The sequence below is a fragment of the Erpetoichthys calabaricus genome, chromosome 4, assembly GCF_900747795.2.
Source record: "Erpetoichthys calabaricus chromosome 4, fErpCal1.3, whole genome shotgun sequence".
Taxonomy (NCBI): Eukaryota; Metazoa; Chordata; class Cladistia; order Polypteriformes; family Polypteridae; genus Erpetoichthys; species Erpetoichthys calabaricus.
In genome coordinates this window covers 145,690,232-145,703,025 of record NC_041397.2, presented here as the reverse complement: position 1 = coordinate 145,703,025, position 12,794 = coordinate 145,690,232, and the positions used below count along the sequence as shown (strand labels likewise).

At 37.3% G+C, this 12,794-nt stretch overlaps 1 protein-coding gene across 2 annotated transcripts in view; it reads left to right on the top strand.

Annotated features, from left to right (window-relative positions):
* The first annotated feature begins 383 nt into the window (after positions 1–383).
* The window catches only part of chodl (chondrolectin), a 77,345-nt gene continuing 64,934 nt past the window's right edge, over positions 384–12,794 (top strand). Inside the window, exon 1 of one of the 2 annotated variants that reach the window (XM_028801286.2) lies at positions 384–679. In XM_028801286.2, the coding sequence (XP_028657119.1) occupies positions 595–679 (85 nt within the window). In that variant the 5' untranslated portion in view covers positions 384–594. The remainder of the gene's footprint in view (positions 680–12,794) is intronic. The other variant, XM_028801285.2, reaches the window with a different exon arrangement.

Sequence of the window (12,794 nt, the reverse complement as noted above, 5' to 3'; positions counted from 1 at the left end):
TTTAATGAAAATGAACAACATGTTCTTAATTTGCAATTAGATATATAAATATATATATATATATATATATATATATATATATATATATATATATATACTGTATATATATATGAGTGTGTGTGTGTGTGTATGAGAAAGAGAGAGTTTTGCTTTATATTTTCTCTAGAAACTGCAAGAATATTTTATCACCTACTTAATCCTTTGTAACCCATTTTAATCTCAGAAAAGAAAATGCAGAAATCCACAATTCAAATTAAATCCTAGATGAAACACATGCACAATGAGGTGACATCATTAGAATGTTTATTGGCTTCAGAGAATTCCTGGCAGTTAAGGGGGAAATCAATTGCTGAGGAGGGCTGGCAGTTAAGAGAGTCACAGCTCTCTCTATTTAAGGCGCTCCTCGTCGGTTACGGTAAGGGACAAAGCTTTTAAGAAGTGAAAAGGCTCAGTGCTAACCAAACAGCAAGGATTGTATTTTCTTTATAAGATGAAGACTGTGAACCATAGAATCTAACTGGACTACATTGTGCTTCTGTTTACTTTGACATAATTACTGCTTTCATCTGTAACACTCACCTAATTCCTGGGACAATGAACCCGCTTCTGAAGTTAATCCCACTTTTATGTGGCTTACTTTCAAAGGTTCACATCTGCTATGGAACAAGAGTAGTGAGTGGTAAGTGACTTTTGGATTTTAACACTTATCTGATTGTAGCTGTTGTTACTCTTGTTATAAATGCTTTCACTTGCTACAAAATAGTATTTCAATGAAATAAAAAATTACAAATAAAAAGAAAACACAGAATCCCAGTATTCCAACAGGAAAGCGGTTACTCGTTCTTGAAGCATTGGGACACCAGTCGGATACTCTCACATTCAAGTTCAGTTTAGAATCATGAATTCATCTCTCATGCACTCTTTAAGAAACCCAGGGTCCTGGAGACAAGCGTCAAGACTGTACACTGAACCCACATCTTTGAACATAGAGGCAGCGTGTGTTAAACACTGCACCGATGTGCTGTCCTTATACTGCAATGATTTCTTCAAACGCTGTAACTATAATTAATACATTCATGAACAAAATGAAAATAAAACAATTTCCTAGTCAATAATACTTTTGAGAGCATATTGATCATTGTTGATAATGTTGCTGTTGTATATTATTTTGAAAGTGTTAATTTAAGCAATCACTTCTTAATGTGCTTCTGTAAATATTTACAATATAAAGCAGCCCTTTTTTGAAAATGAAGTTGATTTACTAAGGCATCTGGCAGTAAGAATTAGACATGTTCTAATTCTATTAGATGGGCTTCATCAATCAATTAGCCTATCTACGTTATTGAATTTTTCTATATCCATCCATCCATTATCCAACCCACTATATCCTAACTACAGGGTCACAGGGGTCTGCTGGTGCCAATCCCAGCCAACACAGGGTGCAAGGCAGGAAACAAACCCTGGACAGAGTGCCAGCCCATCGCAGGGCACACACACACACACCAAGCACACACTAGGGACAATTTAGGATCGCCACTGCACCTAACCTGCATGTCTTTGGACTGTGGGGGGAAACCAGAGCACCCGGAGGAAACCCACGCAGACACAGGGAGAACATGCAAACTCCACGCAGGGAGGACATGGGAAGCAAACCGAGGTCTCCTTACTACGAGGCAGCAGCGCTACCACTGCGCCACCATGCCATTTTTCTATATGCTTGTAATAAAATATATTTTTTTAAACTCATTAGAAAGGACTTGGATGTATCTGTGAGCAATGTGTTTTCAAGGCGGGATTGACTTCATTATGAGGTCTGCCTGGTTTGCTTTGTGTCTTTCAGTTGACTTTCCAGTTAATTGTCAAATCTAAACTCTCTTCAGTACATGTGAGTGTTCTTGTGTGTGTGTGTGTACTGTAATGGACAGAAGGTCTGTAATTGAAAATATTTTTGACTTGCTGTTAATATAAGCTGTGGAATTTGAAATTAGACATGGAAACAGATGCATGATAATCAAATTTTAATTTGTCTGGTCAAAAGTGAATATCATGTTCAAGATGAGTTAAGTGTTCTTTTTGCCTCCATTTCGAAATCCCATTCATTTACTTTCTGAACCTTCTTAATCTATTTATATAATTGTAGCAGCATTAGCCTATTCATCATTCACTCATTCATTCAAATTTTCCAAACCTCTTTGTTCCAATTGGAATAGAGTTTAATTCAGCTGCAACAAGTGTATGCTGGTAACCAACTTTAGATGGGGAATCAAAATAGCCCACACGCTCACAACAAGCACACTCACCGATTTAGTATTGCCATGCAACCCGCTTAGCAACGTGGGAGGAAACTGGAATACCCAGAAAACACTATGTGGACACAGTAACAATAAGCAAACTGAAAAACATAATGTGACCAGACAGGGGAACCGAACTCAGAAATCAGATGCTGCACTAATATGTCAGATTGAAGCAACTGTAACAGAAAGTGTTTTGAACTATATTTTTCATTGGAGGTGTTTATTTCATAAAGATCTTTTATGTAAATTGGCCATACATTTTCTTTTATGTGCAGCATATTGCAGCAGTGGTTAACTCCAGGAAATTAGATCTGAACCATGGTGTGATTACTGTCTCTGTAAAGTTTGCATGTTCTCTAATTGTCTTTGTGGCTTTTTCTCCTGGTATTTCATCCATAGCACAATGAGGTGCCCATTAGGTTAAATGATGATACTAAACTGGCCTTGTGTGTGGATGGCGGGGTCACCTGCGGTAGACAGCCACTTTATCTCTGGCTGGTTCTTGACTTGTGCACAGGGCAGCTAGAGTAGCCTTCAGGTCCAAGTGACCATGAATTGAATTGAGCAACATTATGAAAGAGATGTACAGATTTTATTCATTTGCAGTCTCTAAAGATCTTTATAAAGTAATGAAACAATGTTGAGTTAAATTTCAACAGAATTGTGAATAATATTTAATTTTTAATATTCAGTGTAACACAATTGTTAGCTTAAGTATATGCAGTCAAATTAATCTATTTCCAATCTGATCACATTTTCTAAGGGGTTTTAAGGTTGAAAAAATGAAAACACATCCTTATAGTGTATTGTTGCTTATTTGTGTAATTTACCAGTATGCTTTGTTCCTCTTCTTCTGGCCTTCACGTGTTGCATTGGTCCAACTTTCTTGCATGGGCTTGGACTTTAGGTTACGCAGCTCCTCAGTTTTTGAATTCCCTCTTCCTTCAAATTCATTCTCTAGATTTCATTCCTCTTTTTTAAAACAACCTAACACTCACTTCTTCCTATCTGCCATAAATTATCTTTTAAACTATTAGATTTTATTCTGCAGTATTTTGACTTGTCCTGTTTAATTGTTTTTGTTGTATTTTATGCTAACACTTATATATTTTATGGTTTTATCTACTTAAATTTACAGCAGAATATGTACCAAATTATTTTATGAATGTAAAAACTGAATTTACTATACAATGTAAGTCTGAGGCCCACTGGATGGTGCTGCGGCCTTATGGATCCACTGCCCTTAGTTCAAACCGCACACCCCATTGTTGTCTGTGTAGAGTTTACATTGTCTTCCACCACTCTTACAAATAATAATACTAATAATAATACTACTACTACTAATAATAATAATAATAATAAAGTGTATTTATATACCACCTTTCCCAAGGTATTTTATTGTTCTTTATTGGGTTGCATGTTTCCTTTTACTTGACGATGCCCTGTTTCATTATGGGATGGGTTCTTTGCCTATGAAGGTGGTTCTTGTGCTTTGTAAAATTCCTAATATGTAGAAAAACAACTGAAATCTTTAATTTATTATAAGCTACCTAGCAGGACACTCACAGATTAAGAAAACCTGGACTCAGCCGGTGTTACTGTATGCAGCAAGAGTTCTTTTAAAATCATGACAAACTGGTATTTCACAAATCTGTTTCCATCTGTTCATGTTTATTTACTACTAGCTGTGTAAGCCTGTGCTGTACAAAGCCCGGGGTCCTAGAATCTATTGAAATTGTCAGAAAAAAAAATTAAAATGCAGATATATCAGGTAATTGAAAGGAACTACTCTGGGCATCTCGCTCCTAGGAGGTTTCATGTTGCCAACGTGCTTGCATCGTTTGTGCATTAGCGGCTAAGCGGCTGTCTTTCTTTGGAGGTTTCATTTTGACGACGTGCTAGCCTTGCTTGTGTATTAGCAGTGGGAGGAAAAGTCAAAGGGATACCGTTTTGCCGATGTGCTCGCCACACTTCTGTAATAGCGGATAAGCGAGTGACTCTCTCTTAGGATGCTTTGTTTTGCCGACATGCTGGCCTTATCAGGGCAGACACACACACTTCTACGTGTAGACGTTAATATATAGGATATGGAGCCTGTTACAGATCTAAATAAATAAAAGATCTTTCTAAAGCCTTCATTTGTATGGGTCTTTTGGGAACTCAAAATGTCTACCCTATGGCAATGCTCCAAATAACCACTCTGGCACTTTATTTTTAAGAGTGTGTGTTTGTCTCAGGACTCACATCATCAAAGATATAGATTTGAGGTTACATTAAATAAACAGCTTTGATGGGCAAGTAGTTAAAGCTTGTCGATGGAAAAGGATTTGTTTCCAAAAAAAGTGATCCAGCATAATTACAAAAAAAAAAAAATAACATTAGTATTGTTTAATATTTTGCCGCATCTGTAAATATTGAGAATAGCATCATCTTATTTATAATAGCCACTTCAGTTTGATTGCTCATCCATTAACTGATGCTGTCTGCTTAAGTCACCACTTCCACTCTGGAAGTACATTTTTCACCTCATATTTTCTCTGCTTTAAAATATAGTTCTTTCAGGAGTGGATGGATAGAAGTACATTGCATAGTACATGCAGTATCTCTTCATAACACAGTTATTAAAAATGAAATAATCTGTTTGTGTCTAGCACAGTGGTTAATGCTTTTGCTGCACAGCTACAGAAGGCTGGGCTGTCTTAGCGCATTCTAATCTACGTATGTTGTGATTTGCTAAATGGTTGTGTAGGTAGGGGCCCCAGTGCACTGCTTTGCCCCGGGGGCCTATAATGCTGTTAAGATGGCCCTGTTCAGATACCCAGTCATTGTCTGAGTGACGTTTGCAGATTTCTCTCCAAATGTTTGCATGGGTTTTACTTTGTGCATTTTTCTTTTCGGCTTTTCATTTGTGAATATTGTGTGTGAATTTGTCCTGCATTGGACTGTTGTTCTGCCCAAGACTGGTTCTTACCTTCCACACAATGCCACTGAGAGAAACTCTAGCCCCCCCCTGACTATGACTGGGAGAAAGATGAAGATTTGATAGCTCTCTATTCATTTTACAAAAGCACCTGTCCCATTGAGTGTAATAATCCAGACTAGCCCCCCTTAGCAATGTTTTCACAAATATTAGTAGTGGATCACCAAACACACACATAACTTGGTTGGTTTTTTTTCACTTTTCCACACAACATTACATGCACCAACGAGACTCTTCTGCTGCTTTCTCAAAATGGATGTACTAGAGTTAAACTCCAAAAGATGTAGTGAAACTTGTATTTCTTCATTTTATGATCTGTTGCATTTACAGTTTTCAAAACATTTGAGTATTTCTTTTATCATTTGTTTGGTTACTGACTACAGTCTGATGTTACTTGCCACACACTGCACCATGGCATCTACCATTATCACTCAGGACCTCATATTGCCATGCACATAGCTACAGGAAACTGAACAGCCCTAAACAACTTGCTCTTTCATGTGTGTCAAACATGGCAGTTTAACTTTTGTGTCCACACTCTCAACATGTCTTGTGCATGCATAGGCATTGCTAGTAACAGTGGAAAACAACAGCTAGCAGCCATACTGAACTGCAGCCTAGCTACATTTGTGAAAATATAGCTTGGGGAAATATTAGAAAAAACCTATATTCGCACAAAGAGCAAGTTACAAACATCAGTTAGCTGAGAAATGCTTTTTTTTTTGTTCTGTCAGAGACAAACAGCAAACAAGTGTAAATAGAATGTGAGCATATCAATAAGTCATGTTGTCATTTTCTAACCTGCTTAATCCAGACTAGGGTTGTGGGGGGATGGAGCCTGTACCAACTAGCACAGGGCACAAGTCAGGAACAAATCCTGGGCAGGGTGTCAGTCCATCGTACACCAGACATACACTACGGACAATTTGGTGTCACCGATTCAGCTAACCTGTATGTCTTTGGACTATGGACAGGAAACCCATGGAGACATGGGGAGAACATTCACACTCCAACCTGAATGTGAATCGTGGTCTCCATACTACCAGGCAGCAGCACTACCACCGAACCACCATACTAAGTCAGTCAACAGATCTTTATTTTATACAGCACTGTTGGCTGACAGCACCACCAAACGATACTTTACACTGCAAGATATATCACAGAGCAAAATTTAGACTTTAGGGTTAGCCTGAAGAAAACTGGACTTCAAGCCAATGTAATAATGTATAGGAATTATTTTTTGCAAGAGTTTATTGATAAATGCCTAATGGTACAGGGGAGTCATATAGAACAAATGATAAGGAATACATCTTGAAAGTCAAATGGTTTCAAAGGCTCAAAATTAATCATTCCATTTCTGGAACACCATTTATTGTCTTCTGTACTTGTATGTGACATATGTGATTTTATGGATACAGTTAGATTCTGCTTTCTGCTTTAGTTTTGTGTTTGAAACATTGCCATTTGTCTCGTTTCTGTGGAAGCAAACTAGATAATTCACATTTCAGTAGACAGTGAAAGTGGAACATGCACTAGAATCTGAGAAAATATTAAGCTGAGAACCATAAGGAGTAGCAACCAACAGCAATCATAGTGGTCCAGCCAAACATTAAAAATAGATATTTGTTTAAATACATCCTCTTGTATGTAAGAATTTGTGTAACTTCATTTGACCTTGATTGTAAACATCCATCCATCCATTTTCCAACCCGCTGAATCCGAACACAGGGTCACGGGGGTCTGCTGGAGCCAATCCCAGCCAACACAGGGCACAAGGCAGGAACCAATCCTGGGCAGGGTGCCAACCCACCGCAGTGATTGTAAACATACACCATGTTTCCTTTTGTTTCTCTTTTTTACTGTAATGTTTTTGACACTGCAGCAATGGACAGATTATGTATAAATTAATGTTAGTCCTGGCATCTGTTGATATGCTGCTCTTTACATTGATATTTAATATCAATCAATCCAATTTTTATTGATATATTGCTATCATCAGCATCTACCATCACAAAGCCCTTTAAAAAGCAAAGAATACCATACAGCATCAAAAGTGCTGCATAATCAACCTAACAATCAAAAACAGAAAATACAAAAAGAAACAACAACGGTAGGATATAGGAATTATAACATACTATAACAGCTCACTTAATCAGAGTCACAAGAGGCCAAAGCCTGCCCTAGTAGCAATGCATTCAAGTCAGGAAGCAGCCCTGCACAGTCCTTTGCTGGGTCTGTCAAGTTCAAGTTTATTGTCAACTGTTCATAGTACAATGACATTCTTACTTTGTAGGTCTCTTCAGAATAGTGACAGTGAAACAACTGTAACAAACAGACACACAGACACATAAAAGTTAATAAATACTTAGCATACATAGAATACAGCATGTATACAACATTACACCATTAATATATACAGTATATTCTTTATTCTGCAGCAAATGTGTTAGTGAACCTTCTTAAGAACAGCTTGAAATGTATTGTGTCCACTTCAGTTCATCACTGATGGTCACGCCACCATATTTAAAGTGGATCACCTTCTCAAAAACTTTCCCTCTGATATAGATGGATCTGCTTGATAAAATCTATCACCAGCACCTTGGGTTTGCTGACATTTGGAGTGGGATTGTTGTGCTGGAATCATTGAATCACTAAGGAAACCTATTGTCTGCAATAAGGCTTTATACTCTTCTTTCATGTGCAGGCCCTCACTCAGGTGAATCATGCCATTCCAAATAAGGCAAAAGAGGATACAATTTCATGCTGATTTTGACACACAAAAATAGTATACAATGATCTGCAGTCTGACTGCCCATTTCGCAGTTGTCCCTAATTGTCTTCTCTTATAATGCCTAGTAGTTCTTATATGGTGAATCCCTGTGCTAAATCTGGCTCTGTGTCAACTGTGAGTGTGAGTAGAAAAAGACAGATTTATAAAATATATTTGCACAAAGCACAGTGACATATTAAACTTATACACTTATTACAAGGATGCAATGCTGACAATCCAAACATTATGAGGTCTGCCAGTTTGCAAGTTCAAAATCCAATAACAGAGGGTGACACTACATCCTAAGATGTGGAGTATTAGTTTTAATGGTAGAACAGTGTTACAGGCTGAGCAGCATGCTATAAACAGGACTCTGGCATACCAGGAGGAGGAGGAGGTTGGGAGCAAGCGCTGATAGTGCATTGCTGAACCCACCACACAATGAACTGCCTGGATTGGGACCCGAGTGCAGTGGGTGACACCTCAGCATTACACTGGAGCAGTGTCAGGTTTTTTACGGTGGTTAGGGTGCCAATCCTCCAACCCCGAGGTTTTCCCTGTAAGTTGGAGGACCTGCTTGCAGGGCTGGATGCAGATTAATGTCACACCCAGGACAAAGCAATTGCAGGTAAAGGACTTTACTCAAGGGCCCAACAGAGTAGAGTCAATTCTGGAGTTTACGGGAACCATACCCGTTTTTATTATCCAGATTTGCCATTTCATATGAAAGGCAAAGGATATGGCATCCTCCATGGGTTGGTTGTAATGACAGGCAAGCTCGAGTCTGTCCAGGCTACCTAGAGTATTCTGTTTAATGTTTCCGATAAGCAGTTTCTCGAAGCACTTCATCACATGAGGAATTAATTTTACTGGTCTATAGTTATTGAGTCAATCCATTTTTTATTCCTTAGCAATGGAAAAATTTTAGCTTTTTTAAGCAGGTGGGCACCACATATTCTCTCAGTAAGATAGTAAATATATTTATGAAAACACCAGCCACTGAAATTGGTTGGTACAAGGTTTTAAAATGTGTCCTGAAATTCCGTCCAGACCGAAGGCCTTATGGACATGGAAAAAGTCATGTAAAAATATTTCCTAGATAATACACAGAATTGTGCAAACCTGCAGGCAGCAGAACATTGGGAAACTTTTTATCACAATCAAAGTAGTCATTGCAGGTATTAAGTTTATTGGGAAAAGAAAATGCAGATGAGATTGGAATAGGTATAGGTTTCTTCAAACTCTTCCAAATTTTGTGTGAATCATAATTATTGCCATACTTGTACATGAGTAACTTCCTGTATACACTCATGCATACCCTAATATTCATGCTCACAACCATTTTGTTTTGTAAATGCCAGTTAACCTAACTTGGCATGTCTTTGAGTACGTGAAAGTAAAACAGGAGAAATTGGTGGAAGACCATGCAATCTACAATTCAAACTCAGAATGCTGGATCCGTAGGACAACTGAATTACTCACTGCACCACCATGCCAAAGGAATTATATCCAACCAATTTTAACAGCTTCTTCTTCTTCTTTCAGCTGCTCCCATTAGGGGTTGTCACAGTGGATCATCTTGTTCCATAATCAAACCAGTTTTAACAGCAAACCCACCAAAAACAGTTAAAATATAGAATATATATATATATATGGGTATATGGAAAACATGAGAAAATGATATTTTTTTGGAAAAAAGAAGATAAACTTTTCAATAAAACCTTCATAGCTAGAATTATCAGTAATGCAATACATGGTAGTGCCATTACTATCAAAATCAAGTGAAGAGTCTGATGATACCTGGAAAATTAAGGGAGAAGAACTAAATGGCCAAAGGGAAGATAGTTTAGCTGATGTCTGATTGTAAAGAGAGATGAGATGTCACAAAAAGATCTAACAAGAGAGCTTCACACAGTAGTATGATCACTTGTCAAGAAATACCCAAAACATTTTTGAACATTAAGAATACCTTGTATGTTAAATAGGTTTATTTGGAATAGGCAGTAAAGACAAGGTTGATGAAGTATCGGAGTAAACAACTTTATCTGCTGATAGTACGTAGGTTTTGGAAGAGGAAAGGCTAGTATAGACCAGCAAGTTAGCAACTTTAGAATGAAAAGTACTGAAATTAATAAGTTCTTAAGTTCACCAAATGCTGGACTTTCATCTTGGTATCATTTTTCAATATGGTTTTTAATGTTGCAAATAATGTGTCACTATTAAACATCCTTTTTTCAGAATTGCAATTACAGGAGAAAGGTTGCTGAGTGTGTAATGCTTAAATGAAGGACAATATGAGTATGTACTATTTTTTTTAACATAAATGCTGCAAAAATGCTTTGAATCCTTAACAGACTGGTATGTCTTAATGTTCATCACTTAAATAGCCTTAATATTTCCCAATGCTTTTCACTTGTGCAGTTATCTGTGTTCAGGTGCCATTTAAATTAAAACCTTTTTTAGCTTGTGTGGAAATAAAATCTACCATATTTACCGGTATTTTAAACATAGCATAACACAACATCTTAATTCTTCTTAATACAGTGTAATAAGAGAGCTGACTACAAATAAAAGGTTGGGGTACATCAATGTTATAACCTCATTTAACATGAGTGTGAAATTAAAAGAAGAACGGGGTAATGGTGTCATGATTTGATATGATTTTGGGTTCTCAAAGGCCTCTGGTGTATTATTCCATTGTTAGGTGTGCTTCCAGAATTGCTAAGGCTGTGGCCTCTGAGGTTGGGACCCATGCATAATCAATGAGATAGAATAAAAGGACGGCAATGAGTGCAAATTCTTATCCAGTTCAAAGTTTATCATTGTGCTCTTTTCTCACTTGTACTTTAGATTTTGACCCCCTTGTTCCCTTAACCATGATTCTTGTCTCTCATATTGGGCTTCAATTTCATTTCACTATATATTTTTTGTTAGTTTAGTTTTGTTTTTTACATGCATCTCCTAGTTTTTCCTCAAAAATTTATCTTCCAGTACGTAGAACAAATGGTTAGTGCCAGTAACAGAAAGAAAAGGCAGTATTTATACACAGGTTTTCACACTTATGCAGAGGAGCTCCCTCACTCTGATGCAGTTTCCTTAATGAATGCCGACTTCTGATTCGATGCAAGCTTATATAAAGCACAGAGTGGAAAGGGCGGGGCTTTCAAAATGCCGGAGAAAATGATGTCATCTTTCGAGCGTGGGTCTTCAGGTCTATAGAATGAAAGAGAAAACATGTCTGTCAGCCACAACATCTGTCCACATCTCAGAGAATCAGTGCTTACCTTGTCAGAGCTCTGAACGTGTCCCCTAATCACGTGTGTCTGTCAACAGTTAATAAAAAAAACTGACAGACTGAGCAATATTTAGGTCAACTTTAACTTTGAAATGCCAGAATGAATTGCGAACTGGTGTCATTTTGTCTCCTGTGAAAGTTCTCTAAAATTCTTTTATATATGTGTTTAACCTTACTTTTTTGCGTTGGTCCCTTTTAATAATATCCAGTCATTTTCGTTTTTTATAAGATTACATGGTACTTGTAACATATCTGGTGAAATTCCTTTCTTTTGCATCTTTTGCTGCCAGAGTAGACTTCCCTGTAACCCTAAGTGAGAAATCTGTGGCTTCAGCAAATGATGGATGAATAAATGTCATGAGTGATTCTTATGTTATAATACCTGCCAGGAGATGCTGATTTTTCACTGTCTTCATGTGGATTTTGTTTTCAGTTTGTTTCAGCTTTTCCTTGCCCATAAATATTGAGTATAGTTTTAGGATTTTATGAGGTCATGGAAACTAATGGTAAATTCAATTTTCTGTTTTTTATGTATGTTAAACATTGTTAAAAATGATTCACATTCTCCTGCAATGCTGTCTTGTCTTGGGATAGTTTTGTTGATGGTCGCTATGCTGAGAAATATGAGATGGTAGTAGAAAAGACAGTGTCATGCATTTCATGGTTATCCAAGGTTAAGGGCAAAAAATAAAAACTGTATCTTCTGGTTGGGACACTTTTTGTTTACCCTTCATACTAAGATTTTTGTTTTGCGATTTGATTCAAGTTATGTTTACCCTTTTGGCTTTTGACTGCCACACCTTTCAACTCTGCTACATGTCCTGAGCTCTTTTACTTGCCATACATACTTGTGTTTAAGTTCTCCTGTGGATAAGTCAGAGCTTGATGAATGCAGAAAACTCACATTATTGGTCCAAGACATTATGATACGCTAACGCCCACCTGAGAGAGTAATCACTGAGCACACTGCCTTTTTTTTCCATGTATTGTGCCTACATGACCACACGGTAATACCTGAACTATTCCAAAGGGACGTCTGCACTGTTTGGTATTTTATTTGTATTCTCACACCCTCATACACCTTTATCGTAAGAGCATCCTTTATCTACGATGGAGCGTTCGATCAGAAGAAAATATGTATGTATGTATTTAAAATATGGTTTTAAATTAAAAGTCATTGAAGTGGTGAAAGAAATTGGTAACTGCGATGCTGCAACAAAATTCGATGTGTCTGAGAAACTGGTGCAAGATTGGAGGAGGCAAGAAGATGCAAAAAAAAAAATTTAAGTGTCACATTTTTGAATGGGCATATAAGTTGAGGTATGATTTTATTATTGATTTTTTGAGTTTCAAGACCCGACTTATACGTGAGTATATACTGTAAATATTGTATTCCAAGTTATAACCATAGTTTGTATTTTTGACCCCTTCAAAGAATCTTCCTATTACATTTAC